The sequence below is a fragment of the Balaenoptera borealis genome (genome assembly GCF_965194805.1).
Source record: "Balaenoptera borealis genome assembly, chromosome: 12".
Classification (NCBI taxonomy): Eukaryota; Metazoa; Chordata; class Mammalia; order Artiodactyla; family Balaenopteridae; genus Balaenoptera; species Balaenoptera borealis.
In genome coordinates, this window is record NC_138869.1 from 60,370,742 (window position 1) to 60,396,419 (window position 25,678).

At 37.4% G+C, this 25,678-nt stretch overlaps 1 protein-coding gene across 4 annotated transcripts in view; it reads right to left on the reverse strand.

The window, feature by feature from the left end:
- Positions 1-25,678, reverse strand: part of ZCWPW2 (zinc finger CW-type and PWWP domain containing 2) — a 140,308-nt gene that overhangs the window by 67,367 nt on the left and 47,263 nt on the right. For 3 of the 4 annotated variants that reach the window (XM_082348726.1, XM_082348725.1, XM_082348728.1), the window contains one exon: positions 10,992-11,345. In XM_082348726.1, the coding sequence (XP_082204852.1) occupies positions 10,992-11,332 (341 nt within the window). In that variant the 5' untranslated portion in view covers positions 11,333-11,345. Of the gene's footprint in view, positions 1-10,991; positions 11,346-11,452; positions 11,490-25,678 lie in introns of those variants that run through there. The other variant, XM_082348727.1, reaches the window with a different exon arrangement.

Sequence of the window (25,678 nt, forward strand, 5' to 3'; positions counted from 1 at the left end):
CTTGCAGGAGGAAATGGAAATTTTGGCAGGACAAGAAACTTCAAAGGAAAGTGAAAATACATTACAAAGAAACTGATGTCTTACACATTCCTTATCCAGTGGAAATGATCTTTAATGAGTTGGCTACTGCCTTCAATAAGTTGAAGCTTAAGCATTATAACAGCTGCCATGTATTTATACCGAACGAGAAGAAATATATAACTTTTATTTTCAAACTGTGGTCTGGATGTTTAAGAAGGTAGCAGATTTACTTGGGCCTCATTCTTAATCTGTGGGAAACAAAATGGATGAGTTGGAATCATCACTAACTTAATGTCATACTTTCCAAGAAATCTCTTTGCTATACCTAACTGCAGGGACCGTTGGGAAGAGGAAATTTCTCATCCACACACATATAAATCCACAGGCAAAAGTATGCAAATGAGAAGTAATCAAATACTATTTTATAATACTGAAAGGATCTAGTAGAAACCTCAATTTATAAATGTATATACTATATCTAAAAAGTATCACTGGATTGGTTTGTTAACTTAAAGGCATATTTGATTACTAACCTGTTTAGACTACAGTATTTAGAATGCAAATATATTTTCTATAAATTAATTTCCATACTTATGAGAAATCATTGTAAAATGTCTGTGTAAATATGCCTAGTTTCTGCTTGATACTGTATTTTCCTATACTAAGTGAGAGATGCACTGTTATTTTTTACTTTTAATTTCTTTGCTCTTTCTAGCTAAATACAATGTATTTGATCAATCTTTAAAAATCAAGACTTCTTAAACATTATAGAGATAGTTTTTCTCTTCCTAGTAATGCAGACAGCCCCACCCTCAAGCTCACATAGGCACTACTCAAAGGCAAGAGGCTGCATTAAGTATTTTATAAGTATGTAAGTGTGTGCTATCTTACAATGTGGTGATAAATATGACTATTATAATTTGATTTTCCATGGAGCTTGACCATAGACAAAGAAAATGATATTCTCTTAACTTATTTATTTTTATTATTTAAAGATTAAGCAGACATTTCTTGACTCTGTATCAGTCTCTCTTTAGCTTTTTAGCTTTATTGGAAAGTATGAACTCTTCTGGGAAAGAATAACTCTGGGATGTTGATAAGATTGAATTTCTGAGCCTTCAAAAGCTACGTGTAAGGACACGGGCTAACAAGAATTGACCCAGATAATGCTACACTGTTAAGCGTCTCTGTAGCCAGCTGACTGGTCTTCCCACTTGAAATTTCAGGGTCTATAACATTTCTTAATTAAGAACTGATGTTTGGCTGTTTTTAGGAGGCTAATTCAGCTTTATATTCTACTACTGCAATTTATCTTGTTATCATCTTTCTATTGTATTTGTGGAAATGAATAAGCAATACAGCAACAGATTTGAGTTTCTTAATCTGTGTTTTAAGTCTGTGCTCATTTGTACTTAGTTTATAAAAAGAAATATATGTGACTACATGCCAAATGCATTCTACTCTTTCCAAACAACAAGAAGGTAGTTACAGCTGTATTCTGCAGCATTTTGACGGTCCTAATCACAGACTGGAGATAATTTAGGGACTAGAGTAAAACATGCTTCATTTGTATTTCAAATCCTAACCCTCAGCTACAAGTACAAAACTGCAAAAGAAATTCCTAATCAAATTTCTAACATAATATTTCAGATATAGTGACAAGATGCAAACCCATTTCTTGAACGAGAGTTATTGAAACTTCAGAATTTCCAGTAGAAAATACAAACGCTCTGCTTTCAAAATGTTAGAGATATAAAAAATGACAATGAGACTACAAATACCTTCATAAGTAACTTCAAAAATGAGTGTTCATATACATAACCATCTAGTTCCTCTTCATGCCCATCCTAATTACACAGAAGTCAATTAATATACATATCTTTTTACAACATTTCATATTTTATCCTTAGAAAAACTCTCAGTAACAAAAGGTTACTCAGAGTTGATGTGTAACATTCCAAATCTCTCTGAGATGTGGAAATCTCTCTGAGGTAGATATTAAGTGTATTGGTTGAATCTCTCTGCAAAGATATTAAGGGTATTGGTTTGCTAAGGTTGCCATAGGAAAATACCACAGACTGGGTGGCTTAAACAACAGGAACTTATTTTCTCACAGTTTTAAAGGCTAGGAGTCCAAGATCAAGGTCAGCAGGTCTGGTTTCTCTTGAGGTCTCTCCCTGGCCAGCAGACTGCTGCCCTCGTGCTCTGTCTTCGCATGGTCTTTACTCTGTGCACATGCACCCCTGGTGTCTCCCCTTGTATCCAAATTTTCTCTTCTTACAAGAACACCAGTCAGATTGGATTAGGGCTCACTCTACTGGCCTCTTTTAACTTAATCACCTCTTTAAAGGCCCTTAGTCCAAATACAGTCACATTCTGAGGTTAGAGTTTTAACTTATGACCTTTGGGGGAACACAGTTCAGCCCACAACGGTAAATGACAGAGCAAGAGCACAAATCTAGGTACTGACTTGAAGGCCTCTCATGTGTGTTCTGTGTGTGTGTTACATAAGCCCATCACAGTCTCCCAATGAAAGCAAACATATATTTTTCATGGAGAATAGTTGAATATAAATGAAAACAAGATGACGGGAGAAAAGGAAGAGGAGGGAGAGAACCTTCAAGATGGCAGAGAAGTAAGACGTGGAGATCAACTTCCTCCCCACAAATACATCAGAAATACATCTACATGTGGAAAAACTCCTACAGAACACCTACTGACGCTGGCAGAAGACTTCAGACCTCCCAAAGGCAAGAAAATCCCCACGTACCTGGGTAGGGCAAAAGAAAAAAAACAAAGACAAAAGAAAAGGGACGGGACCTGCACAAGTGGGAGGGAGCTGTGAAGGAGGAAAGGTTTCTACACACTAGGAAGCCCCTTCACTGGTGGAGACAGGGGCTGGGCGTGGGGGGTGGGTGGGGGGGAAGGCTTCAGAGCCAAAGAGGACAGCGCAGCAACAGGGGTGCAGAGGGCACAGCAGAGAGATTCCCGCACAGAGGATCGGTGCCAACCAGCACTCACCAGCCTGAGAGGCTTGTCTGCTCACCCACCAGGGCGGGTGAGGGCTGGGAGCTGAGGTTCGGGCTTCAGAGGTCAGACCTCAGGGAGAGGACTGGCGTTGGCTGCATGAACACAGCCTGAAGGGGGCTAGAGCGCCACAGCTAGCCAGGAGGGAGTCCTGGAAAAAGTCTGGACCCTCCTAAGAGGCAAGAGACTACTGTTTCAGGGTGTGCAAGGAGAGGAGGTACAGAACACCACCTAAACGAGCTTCAGAGAAGGGCGTGAGCTACAGCTATCAGCGTGGACACCAGAGATGGGCATGAAACGCTAACACTGCTGCTGCAGCCACCAAGAAGCCTGTGTGCAAGCACAGGGCACTATCCACACCTCCCCTCCCAGGAGCCTGTGCAGCCCACCACTGCTGGGGTCCCGAGATCCAGGGACAGCTTCCCCAGGGGAAAACACGGCATGCCTCAGGCTTTTGTAACGTCACCCCAGCCTCTGCCACTGCAGGCTCGCCCTGCATTCCATACCTTCCCTCCACCTGTCCTGAGTGAGCCAGTGCCCCTTAAACAGCCACTCCTCTAACCCTGTCCTGTCTGGGTGAAGAACAGATGCCAGAGGGCGACCTACACACAGAGGTGGGGCCAAATCCAAAGCTGAACCCCAGGAGCTGTGCGAACAAAGAAGAGAAAGGGAAATTTCTCCGTGCAGTCACAGGAGCAGCGGATTAAATCTCCAAAATCAACTTGATGAACCCTGCATCTGTGGAATACCTGAATAGACAACAAATCATCCCAAAACTGAGGCTGTAGACTTTGGGAGCAACTGTAGACTTGGGGTTTGCTGTATGCAACTGATTAGTTTCTGAAATTTATGTATATCTTAGTATAGTTTTTAGCACTTGTTATCATTGGTGGATTTGTTTATTGGTTTGGTTGCTCTCCTCTTTTTTTTATTGCTTTTTTATGTTTTTCTTTTAATAATATTGTTTTATTTTTTACTTTAATAACTTATTTATTGTATTTTATTTTACTTTTTTCTTTCTTTCTTTCTTTTCTCCCTTTTCTTCTGAGCTGTGTGGCTGACAGGATCTTGGTGCTCCAGCTGGGTGTCAGTACTGAGCCTCTGAGGTGGGAAAGCCGAGTTCAGTACATTGGACTACTGGAGACCTCCTAGCTCCATGTAATATCAATTGGTGAGAGCTCTCCCAGAGATCTCCATCTCAATGCTAAGACCCAGCTCCACTCAATGACCAGCAAGCTCCAGTGCTGGACAACCCATGCCAAACAACTAACAACACAGGAACACAACCCCACTCATTAGCAGAGAGGCTGCCTAAAATCATACTAAGTCCACAGACACCCCAAAACACACAATTGGATGCGATTCTCCCCTCCAGAAAGACAAGATCCAGCCTCATCCACCAGAACACAAGCACCAGTCCCCTCAACCAGGAAGCCTACACAACCCACTGAACCAACTTTACCCACTGGGGGCAGACACCAAAAACAACAGGAACTATGAACGTGCAGGCTGTGAAAAGGAGATGCCAAACACAGTAAGTTAAGCAAAACGAGAAGACAGAGAAATATGCAGCAGATGAAGGAGCAAAGTAAAATCCCACAAGACCAAAGCAATGAAAGGAAATAGCTACATGAAAAAGAATTCAGAGTAATGATAGTAAAGATGATCCACAATCTTGGAAACAGAATGGAGAAAACACAAGAAACGTTTAACAAGGACCTAGAAGCACTAAGGAACAAATAAACAATGATGAACAACACAATAAATGAAATTAAAAATTCTCTACAAGGCATCAATAGCAGCCTAACTGATAAGTGACCTGGAAAATAAAATAGTGGAAATAACTACTGAAGAGCAGGCTAAAGAAAAAAGAATGAGAAGAATTGAGGACAGTCTCAGAGACCTCTGGGACAACATTAAATGCATCAACATTCAAATTATAGGAGTCCAGGAAGAAGAAGAAAAAAGAAAGGGACTGAGAAAATATTTGAAGAGATTATCATTGAAAACTTCCCTAATATGGGAAAGGAAATAGTCAGTCAAGTCCATGAAGAGCAGAGAGTCCCATACAGGATAAATCTAAGGAGAAACATGCCAAGACACATATTAAACAAACCATCAAAAATTAAATACAAAGAAAAAATATTAAAAGCAGCAAGGGAAAAGCAACGAATAACATACAAGGGAATTGCCATAAGGTTAACAGCTGATCTTTCAGCAGAAACTCTGCAAGCCAGAAGGGAGTGGCATGATGTATCTAAAGTGATGAAAGGAAAAACCTACAACAAATATTACTCTACTCAGCACGGATGTCATTCAGATTCGACGGAGAAATTAAAACTTATACAGACAAGCAAAAGCTAAGAGAATTCAGCACCACCAGACCAGCTTTCCAACAAATGCTAAAGGAACTTCTCTAGGCAGGAAAGAAAAGAGAAGGAAAACACCTACAATAACAAGCCCAAAACAATTAAGAAAATGATAATAGGAACATGCATATCGATAATTACCTTAAATGTAAATGGATGAAATGTGCCAACCAAAAGGAACAGACTGGCTTATGGATACTAAAAAAAGATCCGTATATATGCTGTCTACAAGAGATCCACTTCAGACCTAGGGACACATACAGACTGAAAGTGAGAAGATGGAAAAAGATATTCCAAGCAAATGGAAATCAAATGAAAGCTGGAGGAGCAACTCTCATATCAGAAAAACAGACTTTAAAATAAAGACTATTACAAGAGACAAAGAAGGACACTACATAATTATCAAGGGTTCAATCCAAGAAGAAGATATAACAAGTGTATATATTTATGAACCAAAAATAGGAGCACCTCAATACATAAGGCAAATGTTAACAGCCATAAAAGGGGAAATCGACAGTAATACAATCATAGTAGGGGACTTTAACACCCCACTTTCACCAATGACAGATCATCCAAAATGAAAATAAGTAAGGAAACACAAGCTTTAAGTGATACATTAAACAAGATGGACTTAATTGATACTTATAGGACATTCCATCCAAAACAACAAAATAAACTTTCTTCTCAAGTGCTCATGGAACATTCTTCAGGATAGATCATACCTTGAGCCACAAATCAAGTCTTGGTAAATTTAAGAAAGTCGAAATTGTATCAAGTATCTTCTCCGACCAAAACGCTATGAGACTAGAAATCAATTACAGAAAAAAAACTGTAAAACATACAAACACATGGAAGCTAAACAATATGCTATTAAATAACCAAGAGATCACTAAAGAAATCAAAGAGGAAAGCAAAAAATACCCAGAAACAAATGACAATGAAAACACGACGACCTAAAACCTATGGGATGCAGCAAAAGCAGTTCTAAGAGGGAAGTTTATAGCAATACAATCCTACCTCAAGAAACAAGAAACACCTCAAATAAATAACCTAACTTTACACCTAAAGCAATTAGAGAAAAAAGAACAAAAAACCCCAAAGTTAGCAGAAGGAAAAAAATCAAAGAGATCAGATCAGAAATAAATGAAAAAGAAATGAAGGAAACGATAGCAAAGATCAATAAAACTAAAAGCTGGTTCTTTGAGAAGATAAACAAAATTGATAAACCATTAGCCAGACTCATCAAGAAAAAAAGGGAGAAGACTGAAATCAACAGAATTAGAAATGAAAAAGGAGAAGTAACAACTGACACTGCAGAAATACAAAGGATCATAAGAGATTACTACAAGCAACAATATGCCAAAAAAACCAGACAACCTGGAAGAAACGGACAAATTCTTAGAAAAGCACAACCTTCTGAGACTGAACCAGGAAGAAATAGACAATATAAACAGACCAATCAAAAGCACTGAAATTGGGGCTTCCCTGGTGGCGCAGTGGTTGAGAATCTGCCTGCTAATGCAGGGGACATGGGTTCGAGTCCTGGTCTGGGAAGATCCCACATGCTGCAGAGCAGCTAGGCCTGTGAGCCACAATTACTGAGCCTGCGTGTCTGGAGCCTGTGCTCCGCAACAATAGAGGCCGCGATAGTGAGAGGCCCGCGCACTGCGATGAAGAGTGGCCCCCACTTGCTGCAACTAGAGAAAGCCCTCGCACAGAAACGAAGACCCAACACAGCCATAAATAAATAAATAAATAAATAAAAATTAAAAAAAAAAAGCACTGAAATTGAGACTGATTTAAAATCTTCCAACAAACAAAAGCTGAGGACCACATGGCTTCCCAGGCAAAATCTATCAAACATTTAGAGAAGAGCTAACACCTATCCTACTCAAACTCTTCCAAAATATAGCAGAGGGAGGAACACTACCAAACTCATTCTCTGAGGCCACCATCATCACCCCGATACCAAAACCAGACAAAGATGTCACAAAAAAAGAAAACTACAGGCCAATATCACTAATGAACATAGATGCAAAAATTCTCAACAAAATACTAGCAAACAGATTCCAACAGCACATTAAAAGGATCATACAATATGATCAACTGGGGTTTATCCCAGGAATGCAAGGATTCTTCAATATACGCAAATCAATCAATGTGATACACCATATTAACAAACTGAAGAAGAAAAACCATATGAAACGCTCAACAGATGCCAAAAAAGCTTTCAACAAAAGCTTACACCTATTTATGATAATAACCCTCCAGAAAGTAGGAAAACAGGGGACTTACCTCAACCTAATAAAGGCCATATATGACAAACCCACAGCCAACATTGTTCTCAATGGTGAAAAACTGAAACCATATCCACTAAGATAAGGAACAATACAAGGTTGCCCACTCTCACCACTATTATTCAACATAGTTTTAGAAGTTTTAGCCACAGCAATCAGAGAAGAAAAAGAAATAAAAAGAATCCAACTCGTCAAAGAAGAAGTAAAGCTGTCACTGTGTGCAGATGACATGGTACTATGCATAGAGAATCCTAAAGATGCTACCAGAAAACTACTAGAGCTAATCAATGAATCTGGTAAAGTAGCAGGATACAAACTGATGCACAGAAATCTCTTGCATTCCTGTACACTAATGATGAAAAATCTGAAAGAGAAATTAAGGAAACACTCCCATTTACCACTGCAACAAAAAGAATAAAATACCTAGGAATAAACCTACTTAAGGAGACAAAAGACCTGTATGCAGAAAATTATAAGGAACTGATGAAAGAAATTAAAGATGATAAAAACAGATGCAGAGATATACCATGTTCTTGGATTGGAAGAATCAATACTGTGAAAATGACTATACTACACAAAGCAATCTACAGATTCAATGCAATTCTTATCAAACTACCAATGGCATTTTTCACAGAACTAGAACAGAAAATTTCACAATTTATATGGAAACAGAAAAAACACCAAATAGTCAAAGCAATCTTGAGAAAGAAAAATGGAGCTGGAGAAATCAGGCTTCCTGACTTCAGATTATACTACAAAGCTACAGTAATCAAGACAGTATGGTACTGGCACAAAAACAGAAATATAGATCCATGGAACAGGATAGAAAGCCCAGAGATAAACCCATGCACATACGGTCACCTTATGTTTGAGAAAGGAGGCAAGAGTATACAATGGAGAAAAGACAGTCCTTTCAATAAATGGTGCTGGAAAAACTGGACAGCTACATGTAAAAGAATGAAAATAGAACACTCCCTACTCCCTAACACCATACACAAAAATAAACTCTAAATAGATTAAAGACGTAAATGTAAGGCTAGACACTATAAAACTCTTAGGGGAAAACATAGGAAGAACACTCTTTGACATAAATCACAGCAACATCCGTTTTGACCAACCTCCTAAAGAAATGGAAATAAAACAAAAATAAACAAGTGGGACCTTATGAGACTTAAAAGCTTTTGCACAGCAAAGGAAACCATAAACAAGACGAAAAGACAACCCTCAGAATGGGAGAAAATATTTGCAAACGAAGCAACTGACAAAGGATTAATCTCCAAAATTTACAAGTAGCTCATCCAACTCAATATCAGAAAAACAAACAACCCAATACAAAAATGGGCAGAAGACCTAAATACACATTTCTGCAAAGATGATATACAGATGGCCAACAAACACATGAAAGGATGCTCAACATCACTAATCATCAGAGAAATGCAAATGAAAACTACAATGAGGTATCGCCTCACACCAGTCAGATTGGCCATCATCAAAAAATCTAGAAACAATAAATGCTGGAGAGGGTGTGGAGAAAAAGGAACCCTCTTGCACTGTTGGTGGGAATGTAAACTGATACAGCCACTATGGAGAACAGTATGGAGGTTCCTTAAAAAACTAAAAATAGAAGTACCATATGACCCAGCAATCCCACTACTGGGCATATACCCTGAGAAAACCATAATTCAGGAAGAGTCATATACCACGATGTCCATTTCAGCACTATTTACAATAAGCAAGACATGGAAGCAACCTAAGTGTCTACTGACAGATGAATGGATAAAGAAGATGTGGCACACATATATACAATGGAATATTACTCAGCCATAAAAAGAAACAAAATTGAGTTATTTGTAGTGAGGTGGATGGACCTAGAGTCTGTCATACAGAGTGAAGTAAGTCAGAAAAAGAAAAACAAATATTGCATGCTAACACATATATACAGAATCTAAAAAAAAAAAAAAAAGGTTCTGAACAATCTAAGGGCAGGACAGGAATAAAGATGCAGACATAGAGAATGGACGTGAGGACATGGGGAGGGGGAAGGGTAAGCTAGGAAGAAGTGAGAGAGTGGCATTGACATATATACACTACCAAATGTAAAATAGGTAGCTAGTGGGAAGCAGCCGCACAGCACAGGGAGATCACTCTGGTGCTTTGTTAGCACCTAGAAGGGTGGGATATGGAGGGTGGGAGGGAGACACGAGAGGGAGTGCATATGGGGATATATGTATACATAGAGCTGATTTACTTTGTTATACAGCAAAAACTAACACAACATTGTAAAGCAATTATACTCCAGTAAAGATGTTTAAAATAATTTAAAAATTAAGAAAAATAAAAAGAGAGGCATCAAAACTCATGAAAGAAATTATAAAGTTTTCAATAAAGACTAAACTGGAAGGAACACAGAAAAAATAAGCTCAATTTGTAACTCCTTCAGAAAAATAAAAGATGGAAAGGGAAAAATATTTAAATTAAAAAAATGAAAAGATGATAACAGTGGAAGAAAAAAGTAATACCAAAGCTAACCAAAGAAGATTCACTATCAGTACTACAGAAGTCCCAAAATAAAATCAAAGCAATGCAACTGAATAAACTGCTTAAAATTTAAAAAAAAATGTTATTGAAATAAAAAATTTGAAACCATACACTGAAAATGCACATTGCATACTTGGGAAATAAACTCAGAACAGGAAAAACTGAGCCATACAGCAGTAAATATACAACTATCTAAAGAAAAAGAAAAAAATCTTTTAGGCATCTAGGCAACAGTTACAGAATATAAATTTTTTTCAGGATAGGTCATCCTGTGCCATAAATCAAGATTCAATGAAACAGACTACAACAGTTAAATTAGGAATCAATAACAATAAGACATTTTTAGAATCCTGCATATTTTATAATTTAAAAACACACTTCTAATAACTCATTTCAAAGAAGAAATCACAAACTGAATAGTAATAAAATACAACATATTAAAATTTGTGAGATGTAACTGAAGAAGTACTTAATAAGAGAAATCCATAGCTTTAATTGCTCATATAAGGAGGGAAACGGATATGAGTCAGTTATCTAAGTTTCCAGTTTAAGAAACTAGAAAAACAAGAATTAAACCCAAAGAAGTCAGGGAAAGAATAACAATGAGATCAAAAAATAATAAATAAGAAGTTAGACAACAATAGGGAAGAAGTTGATTCTTTGAAAAGTTTTGAAAGTTAATAAACTTAGCAAGACTATACCTCAATAGTTTATTATAAAACAGCAACAAAAATCTTACCTTGGCCAAGTCTGTAATTTTACCAAAACCAGGCTTCCAAGAGGGAGCTGTGAATAGACGATCTTAAATCCACTTTGATGAAGCTGAGACTCTTCAGGAAAGTCTTCTTCAGAGACAGAGCACTTATTGTACCTTAAATCAGTGTTCATGAAGCAGTACCATGGTTCATTGTGATCAACTTTGGCTGCATCCTCACTTGACAAAAATCTCCATTTCAAACAACTTTCATTCTCACACTGAACCCACACTTTGTTTACATACATGTTGTTTTCCACTGAGGAATCCACTGCCGTATTACAATATTCTGCTATCATCTTATTATTCAATTTTCCTTTTTCCATAAATGCATTTAATCTGGAAAATAAATAACAGGAAAATAAAAGAATACGATTTGAGTGTATAAGGAGAGAAAGTTCAAGCCAAAATCCGAGAAGTAGCTCTTTTATATCTTTTTTGCCCACCTCTTCTCTGTACATGTTGAACATGTTATGTTTCCACCTACCCAGAAACAAAGGAACAAAACAGAAACATCAATCACTCTGGTTATAAAATGCTCCAAAATTAAAAATAAGAAAAGTATGATGGAGCAGAAGTGGAGTAGAGGTTTACTATAATATCTATTCTATTACCAGTCAGTACGTATATATATCCAGTACTTTTGCCATAATAACAGCTAAGTCTTATTCAGTGCTGACTATGAGCCAAATACTATTCTAAGTACCTTATGCACACAGCTTATATAGTCTTCCCAACAACCTCAGTATGAGCACTTTTAGAGAGAAAAGGAAAGCTTAGAAAAGTAAAGAAATTTATTTAAAGTCCCAGAGCTGGGATTTAAATGCAGGCAGTTTTCTCCCTAATTGTATGGTCTTATCCACTAGGCTGTACTGCCTCTTCGGTATATGGTGGACATAGTGTGACTTGATCCCCTTTTCTAATTCTGAGGTAAACCAAAGGCAGCAAAATATTTCACCACGTGAAAATTTGAAATTATTTTTAAAAAATTAAAGGACTCTTTTGCTTATATAGCTTTACCTTTTAACCATTATTAATTCAAGTGATTTGAAAAAAATTTCTCAGAGGTTTTTTATCATGAAAATTTTAAACATATAAAACGTTAGAATTATATGAGTTAGCCCCTGACTTCTAGCTTCAATAATAATAGTCACATGTATACTAAAAAATAAGTAATATAGCTAAAATACAAATAAAACTATCAGCAACTTATTTTGTAATACAAAACCTAGTTTTTTAAAAAAAGACTTACATATACCATATTAATAAACTAGTAGAACAACCACTATCGAATATAAGCACCATTTAAAGAAGCTCTTAATCCAAGAGTTAATTGTATAATTAGAAACACACATATAATCATATACCTTTCCATGATCACTACAAATCGCTTTAGAATAAAATTTGCCAATATATTTCAATAGCCATAGCCACAATTTTTGACCTATTAATCCCACTCATTTGAATGTATACAAAGAAAATAAACTTACAAGAAACTAACCTAATGAAGAAAACAATAGCAAAGATGAATAAAACTAAAAGCTGGTTCTTTGAGAAGATAAACAAAAATTGATAAACCTTTAACCAGACTCATCAAGAAAAGAAGGGCAAGGACTCAAATCAAAAAAATTAGAAATGAAAAAGGAGAAGTTACACCTGACATCACAGAAATACAAGGAATTATAAGAGACTTCTACAAGCAACTATATGCTAGAAAAATGAACAACCTGGAAGAAATGGACAAATTCTTAGAAAAGTACAACCTTGAACACTGTATCAAGAAGAAACAGAAAATATGAACTGATCAATCAGAAGTAATGAAATTGAAACTGTAATTAAAAATCTTCCAACAAACGAAAGTCCAGCACCAGATGGCTTTCCAGGCGAATTCTATCAATCATTTAGAGAAGAGCTAAAGCCTATCCTGCTCAAACTGTTCCAAACAATTGCAGAGGGTGCAACACTCCCATACTCATTCTATGAGGCCACCATCACCCTGATACCAAAACCAGACAAAGATATCACAAAAAGGAAAACTGCAGGCCAATATCACTGATGAACATAGACGCAAAAACCCTCAACAAAACACCAGCAAACAGAATCCAACAACACATTAAAAGGATCATACACCATGATCAAGTGGGATTTATCCCAGGGATGCAAGGATTCTTCAATATATGCAAATCGATCAATGTGATACACCATATTAACAAATTGAAGAATAAAAACCATATGATCATCTCAATAGATGCAGAAAAAGCTTTCGACAAAATTCAACACCGATATATGATAAAAACTCTCCAGAAAGTAGACAGAGAGGGAACCTAGCTCAACATAATAAAGGCCACATATGGAAAACCCACAGCAAACGTTATTCTCAATGGTGAAAAACTGAAAGCATTTCCTCTAAGATCAGGAACAAGACAAGGGTATCCACGTTCACGACTGTTATTCAACATAGTCTTGTAAGTGCTAGCCACGGCAATCAGAAAAGAAAAAGAAATAAAAGGAACCCAAATTGGAAAAGAAGAAGTACAACTGTCACTGTTTGCAGATGACATGGTACTATATACACAGAAAGCCCTAAAGATGCTACCAGAAAACTACTAGAGCTAATCAATAAATTTAGTAAAGTTGCAGGATACAAAATTAATACATAAAAATCTATTGCATTTTTATACACTAACAATGAAAGATCAAAAAGAGAAATTAAGAAAACAATCCTATTTACGATTGCAACAAAAAGAATAAAATACCCAGGAATAAACCTCCCTGAGGAGGCAAAAGACCAGTACTCAGAAAATTATAAGATGCCGATGAAAGAAATCAAAGATGACAGAAACAGATGGAGAGATATACCATGTTCTTGGATTGGAAGAATCAATTTTGTGAAAATAACTATACTACCAAAAACAATCTACAGAAACAATGCAATCCCTATCAAATTACCAATGGCATTTTCCACAAAACTAGAACAGAAAATTTTACGATATTTATGGAAACGCAAAAGACCCCGAATAGCCAAAGCAATCTTGAGAAAGAAAAACGGAGCTGGAGGAATCAGGCTCCCTGACTTAAGACTATACTACAAAGCTACAGTAATCAAGACAGCATGGTACTGGCACAAAAACAGAAATATAGATCCATGGAACAGGATAGAAAGCCCAGAGATAAACCCAGGCACCTATGGTCACCTAAGCTATGACAAAGGAGGCAAGAATATACAATGGAGAAAAAACAGCCTCTTCGATAAGTGATGCTCAGAAAACTGGACAGCTCCACATTAAAGAATGAAATTAGAACACTCCCTAACACCATACACAAAAATAAACTCAAAATGGATTAAAGACCTAAATGTAAGGCCAGACACTATAAAACTCTTAGAGGAAAACATAGGCACAACACTCTTTGACATAAATTGCAGCAAGATCTTCTTCGATCCACCTCCTGGAATAATGAAAACTAAAACAAAAATAAACAAATGGGACCTAATTAAAAGCTTTGCACAGCAAAGGAAACCATAAGCAAGACGAAAAGACTACCCTCAGAATGGGAGAAAATATTTGCAAATGAAGCAACTGACAAAGAATTAATCTCCAAAGTATACAAGCAGCTCAATCAAATAATGGGCAGAAGACCTTAATAGACATTTCTCCAAAGAAGACATACAGATGGCCAACAAACACATGAAAAAATGCTCAACATTACTAATTATTAGAGAAATGAAAATCAAAACTACAACCAGGTATCACCTCGCACCAGTCAGAATGGCCATCATTAACAAGTCTGCAAACAATAAATGCTGGAGAAGGTGTGGAGAAAAGGGAACCCTCCTATGCTGTTTGTGGGAATGTAAATTGATACAGCCACTATGGAGAACAGTATGGAGGTTCCTTAAAAAACTAAAAATAGAACTACCATATGACCCAGCAATCCCACTACTGGGCATATACCCTGAGAAAATGATAATTCAAAAAGAGTCATGTACCAAAATGTTCACTGCAGCTCTATTTACAATAGACAGGACATGGAAGCAACCTAAGCGTCCATCAACAGAGGAATAAAGAAGATGTGGTACATATATAAAATGGAATATTACTCAGCCACAAAAAGGAATGAAATTGGGTCATTTGTAGAGATGTGGATGGACCTAGAGAGTGTCATACAGAGTGAACTAAGTCAGAAAGAGAATAACAAATATCGTATATTAACGCATATATGTGGAATCTAGAAAAATGGTATATATGATCTTATTTGCAAAACAGAAATAGAGACACAGACATAGTGAACAAACGTATGGACACCAAGGGGGGAAGTGGGGGTGGAATGAATTGGGAGATTGGGATTGACATATATACACTATTGATACTGCGTATAAAATAGATAACTGATGAGAACACACTGTATATAGCTCAGGGAACTCTACTCAGTGCTCTGTGGTGACCTAAATGGGAAGGAAATCCAAAAAAGAGGGGACATATGTATATATATATAGCTGATTCACTTTGCTATACAGTAGAAACTAATACAACGTTGTAAAGCATCTGTACTCCAATAAAAATTAATTATAAAATATAAAAATTAAAAAAAAATTTTTAAAGCGACTAACTTATACATACAAAGACCAAGAATATTCACTGTGCACTTTTTATCATATTGAAAGAGTGGAAAAAATGTAAAAACAGGAAGAACAAAATCTAAAGGAAGATTTTGAATTGTTGCTTATATATATATATATATATATATATGTATACACACACACACATATATATATTAATTTGGGTAATACTTTGGCAAGGAAATTTATGAGGAATAATACTGCATTTTGTATTACAGTTGAAGTGGGTCACTAGACAGTAGATTAGAAGTTGTTGACTCCAGACTTTGGACCCAAATGAAATGTGAATTCCTGGCTCTGCTCCTCACCAGCTCTATATCCTTGGCCAAGGCATTGTTTTGCATTTCACTTCACATTTAGTGTACTTCCTCGTGTTTGTGTGTGTGTGTTCATTGATAGCTTTCTATTTCTTTCTCTATTTCTAATCCTTATGTCTTCTTTTATTATGCTGGCTAGGACAGGTATAATATTGAATAGAAGGCATTATCGTGACTTTTTTTCTAATTTTAAAGAGAATGATTCTACTATTTGACTATAAAGTCAAACATATATGCATTTTTTTGGTAGAGACCATTGAAAGGTAACAAAAAATTGTTTTCCTTCTGTTACCAGTTAATGAAGAGAATTTTTGTTGTTGTTGTTGTTAAACCTGAAGTGGTGTTGAATTTTATCAAAGGCTTTTCTGTATACTGAGGTAAACATAAGGTTTTTTTTTAAATATGTGAATTGAGTAGGTTGTATTAATGGATTTAATTAATGATAAACCATATTTGCATTCTGGGTTCACGTCGTAAGATTTTTTTCTTTAAAGTATGTTGTTGCATTCAGTTTATTAATAATTGTTAAGATTGGTTCATATATGTGTTTACAGATAAGATTGCTCTACAACTTCCATTTCTACTTTTGTCTTTGTCTGTTTTTGACATCAAGATTAAAACAGCCTCATAAAGCGAAATATAGAATGTTCTCCTTTTTTGGAAAGTTTGCTTAAGGGAGGATTTTCCAATTTTGTCAAATATTTAAGAATTCTAAAGAGGCACAAACTACTATGTGTAAAGTAAATAAGCTACAAGGATATATTATACAGCACATGGAATATAGCTAATATTTTATAGTAATTTAAAAGGACTGTTAGCTATAAAAATACTGAATCACTATGTTGTATACCTAAAACTAATAAAATATTGTAAATCAACTATACTTCTTAAAAAAATGAAGCAACCAGAAGCAAATAGAATAAAATGTTAATGTCCGCTAAGTCCAGGCAATGAGTATATAGGTATTTCATTTTTTCTCTAAATTGGAAATTTCTCATAATTAAAAAACAAAAAATTGAAAATATTGTTTAACAAAAACATAAATGAGTAGTAAAATTGATAGAAAATTATGAATCATGTAGAAGCATTCTATATAAGTTTTGCACAAATACAAATTTGTTGCTTATTTTCTACAATTCATCATGCAACAAACTTAGAATTTTTCTTGTAATAAATTTCAAATTTGTAAATAATAAAAGTGAGAATACAAAAAAAAGAATTCTAGAGCATCTACTACATTTCTCATTATGTTTCTTTTACTCTTAATTTGTTTATACCTTTTTCCCCTCATTTATCTTGTCAGCGCTTTTTAAACAACCAGAGCTTGAGTCTTCTCTTTTATTCTTTTGAATTCTGTATAATTGATAGCTGCACTTTAATCTTTCCTTTCTTCTACTTTCTTTGGGCATTCTTTGTTGAGCTAATCTTTCTCTTCTTGAGTTAATGCTTAGTTAATTCCTTTTCAGTCTTTTTTTTTTGGCTGCATTGGGTCTCCATTGCTGCGTGCAGGCTTTCTCTAGTTGCAGAGAGTGGGGGCTACTCTTTGTTACAGTGCATCGGCTTCTCATAATGGTGGTGTCTCTTGTTGTGGAGCACAGGCTCTAGGCCTGAGGGCTTCAGTAGTTGTGGCACACAGGGGCTCAGCAGTTGTGGCTCACAGGCCCTAGAGCACAGGCTCAGTAGTTGTGGTGCATGGGTTTAGTTGCTCCATGGCATGTGGGATCTTCCCGGACCAGGGCTTGAACCCATGTCCCCTGTGTTGGCAGGCGGATTCTTAACCATTGCGCCACCAGGGAAGTCCATTTTCAGTCTTTTTTTTTTTTAATTTATTAATTTTTTTATATTGCGGTAAGAATACTTAACATGAGATCTACCCTCTTGACAATTTTTTAAAGTGCATGATACAGCATTGTTGACTATAGGTACAATATTGTAGAGCAGATCTCTATTATTTACTCATCTTTCTTCATTAAAACTTTATGCTTGCTAATTTATAACTCCCCACTTCACCATTTCCCTTGCCCCTGGAAACCATTCCATTCTTTGATGCTATGAATATGACTACTGTAGATACCACATATAAGTGGAATCACATACTATTTGTCCTTCTGTGACTGGCTTCTTTCACTTAGCATAATGTCCTCCAGGTTCATCCATGTTGTTGCATATTGCAGAACTTCCTTCTTATTTAAGGCTGAATAGTATTCCATTATACATTTTCTTTATTTATTCATCCATCAATGGACACATGTTGTTTCCATATCTTGGCTATTACGAATAGTGCTGCTATAAACGTGGGAGTACTAATGTGTCTTTGAGATCCTGATTTCAGTTCTCTTGGATAAATACCCAGAAGTGGGATGGCTGAATCATATGGTAGTTCTATTTTTATTTTTTGAAGAACCTCCATACTGTTTCCCATAGCAGCTGCATCATTTTGCACTCCCACCTACAGTGTACAAGTTTCCAGTGTATCTACATCCTCACCAACATCTATTATCTTTTGACTTTTTGATAAGAGCCATCCTAACAGGTGTGAAGTGATAGATAGTTAACTGTGGTTTTGATTTACATTTCCCTGATGATTAGCGAGGTGAAGGATCTTTTCATATATCCGATGGCCACACATTTTCTTTAGAAAAACTTCACATTTTTAACTTAAACCTTTTTTCTGGCTGTTACTTGTAAGAGTTCCTTACATATTTTGGACATTAACTGCTTATTGGATCTATGTTTACAAATATTTTCTCCCATTCTGTAGGCTGCCTTTCATTTTATTGATTGTTTCCCTTGTTATGCAGAAACAATTTAGTTTGATGTAGCCCTACTTCTTCATTTTTACGCTCGTTGCCTCTGCTTTTGGTGTCAGATCCAAAAAAAAAAATCATTGACAAGATCAATCTTAAGGAACTTTTCCTCTATGTTTTCTTCCAGAAGTTTTACAGTTTCAGGTCTTACATTTAAGTCTTTAATCCATTTTGAGTTGATTTTTGTGTATGGTGTGAGTTAAGGATCCAATTTCATTCTTTTCCATGTGGACATCTAGTTCTCCAAGACAATTTACTGAAGAGACTATCCTTTTTGCATTGTGTATTCTTGATGCCTTTGTTTAAGATTAGTTGAGGGGGTCTGGGCAAGATGGGGGAAGAGTAAGACGCGGAGATCTCCTTCCTTCCCACATATGCATTAGAAATACATCTACACGTGGAACTGCTCCTACAGAACACCCACTGAATGCTGGCAGAAGACGTCAGACCTCCCAAAAGGCAAGAAACTGCCCACGTATTTGGGTAGGGCAAAAGAAAAAAGAAATAAGAGACAAAAGAATAGGGACGGGACCTGCACCAGTGGGAGGGAGCTGTGAAGCAGGAAAGGTTTCCACACACTAGGAAGCCCCTTCGCGGGCGGAGACTACAGGTGGCAGAGGGGGGAAGCTTCGGAGCCACGGAGGAGAGCGCAGCCACAGGGGTGCAGGGGGCAAAGCAGAGAGATTCCCGCACAGAGGATCGGTGCCGAGCAGCACTCACCAGCCCGAGAGGCTTGTCTGCTCACCTGCTGGGGCGGGCGGGGGCTGGGAGCTGAGGCTCGGGCTTTGGTCGGATCACAGGGAGAGGACTGGGGTTGGCGGCGTGAACACAGCCTGAAGGGGTTAGCGCACCACAGCTAGCCAGGAAGGAGTCCAGGAAAAACTGCAGCTGCCGAAGAGGCAAGAGACTTTTTCTCACCTCTTTGTTTCGCGGCACGAAGGAGAGGGGATTCAGAGCGCCGCCTAAACGACCTCCAGAGACGGGCGTGAGCTGCGGCTATCAGCGTGGACCCCAGAGACGGGCATGAGACGCTAAGGCTGCTGCCACCACCAAGAAGCCTGTGTGCTAGCACAGGTCACTATCCACACCCCCCTCCCGGGAGCCTGTGCAGCCCGCCACTGCCAGGGTCCCGTGGGGTCCCGTGATCCAGGGACAACTTCCCCAGGAGAACGCACAGCGAGCCTCAGGCTGCTGCAACGTCATGCCGGCCTCTGCCGCCGCAGGCTCGCCCCGCATCCGTACCCCTCCCTCCGCTGGCCTGAGTGAGGCAGAGTCCCCGAAGCAGCTACTCCTTTAACCCTGTCCTGTGTGAGTGAAGAACAGAGGCCCTCAGGTGACCTACATGCAGAGGCGGGTCCAAATCCAAAGCTGAACCCCGGGAGCTGTATGAACAAAGAAGAGAAAGGGAAATTTCTCCAAGCAGCCTCAGAAGCAGCAGATTAAAGCTCCACAAACAACTTGATGTACCTGCATCTGCTGAATACCTGAATAGACAACGAATCATCCCAAATTCAGGAGGTGGCTTTGGGAGCAGGATATATTAATTTTTCCCCTTTTCCTTTTTTTGTGAGTGTATATGTGTATGCTTATGGGTGAGATTTGTCTGTATAGCTTTGCTTTCACCATTTGTCCTAGGGTTCGGTCTGTCCGGTTTTTTTTTCTTTACTTAAAAAATTTTTTTCTTCATAAATTTTTTCGTAATAATTTTTTCCTTATTTTTTATTTTAAAAAATTAAAAACTTTTTTCTTAATAATTTTTTTTTATTTTTAAAAATGAAAAAAAATTTTTTTCTTAATAAATTTTCTCCTCACTTTTTATTATAATAGCTTTATTTTATTTTATTTTATTTTATCCTCTTTCTTTCTTTCTATTTTTTCTCCCTTTTATTCTGAGCCATGTGGATGAAAGGCTCTTCGTGCTCCAGCCAGGCATCAGGGCTGTGCCTCTGAGGTGGGAGAGCCAACTTCAGGACACAGGTCCACAAGAGACCTCCCAGCTCCACGTAATACCAAACGGCGAAAATCTCTCAGAGATCTCCATCTCAACATCAAGACCCAGCTTCACTCAACAACCAGCAGGCTACCAGGCTGGCCACCCTATGCCAAACAACTAGCAAGACAGGAACACAAACCCATCCATTAGCAGAGGGGCTGCCTAAAATCATAATAAGGCCGCAGAAACCCCAAAACACACCACCAGATGTGGACGTGCCCACCAGAAAGACAAGATCCAGCCTCATCCACCAGAACACAGGCACTAGTCCCCTCCACCAGGAAGCCTACACAACCCACTGAACCAAACTTAGCCACTGGGGACAGATACCAAAAACAACGGGAACTACGAACCTGCAGCCTGTGAAAAGGAGACCCCAAACACAGTAAGATAAGCAAAATGAAAAGACAGAAAAATACACAGCAGATGAAGGAGCAGGGTCAAAACACACCAGACCTAACAACTGAAGAGGAAATAGGCAGTCTACCTGAAAAAGAATTCAGAATAATGATGGTAAAGATGATCTAAAATCTTGGAAATAGAATAGACAAAATGCAAGAAACATTTAACAAGGACGTAGAAGACCTAAAGAGGAACCAAGCAATGATGAAAAACACAATAAATGAAATTAAAAATATTCTAGAAAGGATCAATAGCAGAATAACTGAAGCAGAAGAACGGGTAAGTGACCTGGAAGATCAAATAGTGGAAATAACTACTGCAGAGCAGAATAAAGAAAAAAGAATGAAAAGAACTGAGGACAGTCTCAGAGACCTCTGGGACAACATTAAACGCACCAACATTCGAATTACAGGGGTCCCAGAAGAAGAAGAGAAAAAGAAAGGGACTGAGAAAATATTTGAAAAGATTATAGTTGAAAACTTCCCTAATATGGGAAAGGAAATAGTTAATCAAGTCCTGGAAGCACAGAGAGTCCCATACAGGATAAATCCAAGGGGAAACACGCCATGACACATATTAATCAAACTATCAAAAATTAAATATAAAGAAAACATATTAAAAGCAGCAAGGGAAAAAAAACAAATAACACACAAGGGAATCCCCATAAGGTTACCAGCTGATCTTTCAGCAGGAACTATGCAAACCAGAAGGGAGTGGCAGGATATACTTAAAGTGATGAAGGAGAAAGACCTACAACCAAGATTACTCTACCCAGCAAGGATCTCATTCAGATTTGATGGAGAAATTAAAACCTTTACAGACAAGCAAAAGCTGAGAGAGTTCAGCACCACCAAACCAGCTTTACAACAAATGCTAAAGGAACTTCTCTAGGCAAGAAGCACAAGAGAAGAAAAACACCTACAATAACAAACCCAAAACATTTAAGAAAATGGGAATAGGAACATACATATCGATAATTACCTTAAATGTAAATGGATTAAATGCTCCCACCAAAAGACACAGGCGGGCTGAATGGATACAAAAACAAGACCCGTATATATGCTGTCTACAAGAGACCCACTTCAGACCTAGGGACACATACAGACTGAAAGTGAGGGGATGGAAAAAGATATTCCATGCAAATGGAAATCAAAAGAAAGCTGGGGTAGCAATTCTCATATCAGACAAAATAGACTTTAAAATAAAGACTATTACAAGAGACAAAGAAGGACACTATATAATGATCAAGGGATCAATCCAAGAAGAAGGTATAACAATTGTAAATATTTATGCACCCAACATAGGAGCACCTCAATACATAAGGCAACTGCTAACAGCCATAAAAAGGGAAATCGACAGTAACACAATCATAGTAGGGGACTTTAACACCCCACTTTCACCAATGGACAGATCATCCAAAATGAAAATAAATAAGGAAACATAAGCTTTAAATGATACATTAAACAAGAAGGACTTAATTCATATTTATAGGACATTCCACCGAAAAACAACAAAATAAACTTTCTTCTCAAGTGCTCATGGAACATTCTCCAGGATAGATCATATCGTGGGTCACAAATCAAGCCTTGGTAAATTTAAGAAAATTGAAATCGTATCAAGTATCTTTTCCGACCACAACGCTACGAGACTAGATATCAATTACAGGAAAAGATCTGTAAAAAATACAAACACATGGAGGCTACACAATACACTACTTAATAACGAAGTGATCACTGAAGAAATCAAAGGGGAAATCAAAAAATACCTAGAAATAAATGACAATGGAGATACGACGACCCAAAACCTATGGGACGCAGCAGAAGAAGTGCTAAGAGGGAAGTTTATAGCAGTACAAGCCTACCTCAAGAAACAGGAAACATCTCGAATAAACAACCTAACCTTGCACCTGAAGCAATTAGAGAAAGAAGAACAAAAAAACCCCAAAGCCAGTAGAAGGAAAGAAATCATAAAGATCAGGTCAGAAATAAATGAAAAAGAAATGAAGGAAACAATAGCAAAAATCAATGAAACTAAAAGCTGGTTCTTTAAGAAGATAAACAAAATTGATAAACCATTAGCCAGACTCATCAAGAGAAAAAGGGAGAAGACTAAAATCAGTAGAATTAGAAATGAAAAAGGAGAAGTAACCACTGACACTGCAGAAATACAAAAGATCATGAGAGATTACTTCAAGCAACTCTATGCCAATAAAATGGACAACCTGGAAGAAATGGACAGATTCTTAGAAATGCACAAACTGCCGAGACTGAACCAGGAAGAAATAGAAAATATGAACAGACCAATCACAAGCACTGAAAGTGAAACTGTGATTAAAAACCTTCCAACAAACAAAAGCCCAGGACCAGATGGCTTCACAGGCGAATTCTATCAAACATTTAGAGAAGAGCTAACACCTATCCTTCTCAAACTCTTCCAAAATATTGCAGAGGGACGAACACTCCCAAACTCATTCTACGAGACCACCATCACCCTGATACCAAAACCAGACAAATATGTCACAAAGAAAGAAAACTACAGGCCAATATCACTGATGAACACAGATGCAAAAATCCTCAACAAAATACTAGCAAACAGAATCCAACAGCACATTAAAAGGATCATACACCATGATCAAGTGGGGTTTATCCCAGGAATGCAAGGATTCTTCAACATACGCAAATCAATCAACGTGATACACCATATTAACAAATTGAAGGAGAAAAACCATATGATCATCTCAATAGATGCAGAGAAAACTTTTGACAAAATTCAACACCCATTTATGATAAAAGCCCTGCAGAAAGTAGGCATAGAGGGAATTTTCCTCAACATAATAAAGGCCATATATGACAAACCCACAGCCAACACTGTCCTCAATGGTGAAAAACTGAAACCATTTCCACTAAGATCAGGAACAAGACAAGGTTGCCCACTCTCACCACTATTATTCAACATAGTTTTGGAAGTGTTAGCCACAGCAATCAGAGAAGACAAAGAAATAAAAGGAATCCAAATCGGAAAAGAAGAAGTAAAGCTGTCACTATTTGCAGATGATATGATACTATACATAGAGAATCCTAAAGATGCTACCAGAAAACTCCTAGAGCTAATCAATGAATCTGGTAAAGTAGCAGGATACAAAATTAATGCACAGAAATCTCTTTCATTTCTATACACTAATGACGAAAAATCTGAAAGTGAAATTAAGAAAACACTCCCGTTTACCATTGCAACAAAAAGAATAAAATATCTAGGAATAAACCTACCTAAGGAGACAAAAGACCTGTATGCAGAAAATTATAAGACACTGATGAAAGAAATTAAAGATGATACAAATAGATGGAGAGATATACCATGTTCCTGGATTGGAAGAATCAACATTGTGAAAATGACTCTACTACCCAAAGCAATCTACAGATTCAATGCAATCCCTATCAAACTACCACTGGCATTTTTCACAGAACTAGAACAAAAAATTTCACAATTTGTATGGAAACACAAAAGACCCCGAATAGCCAAAGCAATCTTGAGAACGAAAAATGGAGCTGGGGGAATCAGGCTCCCTGACTTCAGACTATATTACAAAACTACAGTAATCAAGACAGTTTTGTGCTGGCACAAAAACAGAAACATAGATTAATGGAACAGGGTAGAAAGCCCAGAGATAAACCCATGCACATATGGTCACCTTATCTTTGATAAAGGAGGCAAGCATATACAGTGGAGAAAAGACAGCCTCTTCAATAAGTGGTGCTGGGAAAACTGGACAGGTACATGTAAAAGTATGAAATTAGAACACTCCCTGACACCATACACAAAAATAAAATCAAAATGGATTAAAGACCTAAATGTAAGGCCAGACACTATCAAACTCTTAGAGGAAAACATAGGCAGAACACTCTATGACATAAATCACAGCAAGATCCTTTTTGACCCAGCTCCTAGAGAAATGGAAATAAAAACAAAAATAAACAAATGGGACCTAATGAAATTTAAAAGCTTTTGCACAGCAAAGGAAACCATAAACAAGACCAAAAGACAACCCTCAGAATGGGAGAAAATATTTGCAAATGAAGCAACTGACAAAGGATTAATATCCAAGATTTACAAGCAGCTCATGCAGCTCAATAACAAAAAAACAAACAACCCAATCCAAAAATGGGCAGAAGACCTAAATAGACATTTCTCCAAAGAAGATATACAGATTGCCAACAGACACATGAAAGAATGCTCAACATCATTAATCATTAGAGAAATGCAAATCAAAACTACAATGAGATAGCATCTCACACCGGTCAGAATGGCCATCATCAAAAAATCTAGAAACAATAAATGCTGGAGAGGGTGTGGAGGAAAGGGAACCCTCTTGCATTGTTGGTGGGAATGTAAATTGATACAGCCACTATGGAGAACAGTATGGAGGTTCCTTAAAAAACTAAAAATAGAACTACCATACGACCCAGCAATCCCACTACTGGGCATATACCCTGAGAAAACCATAATTCAAAAAGAGTCATGTACCAATATGTTCATTG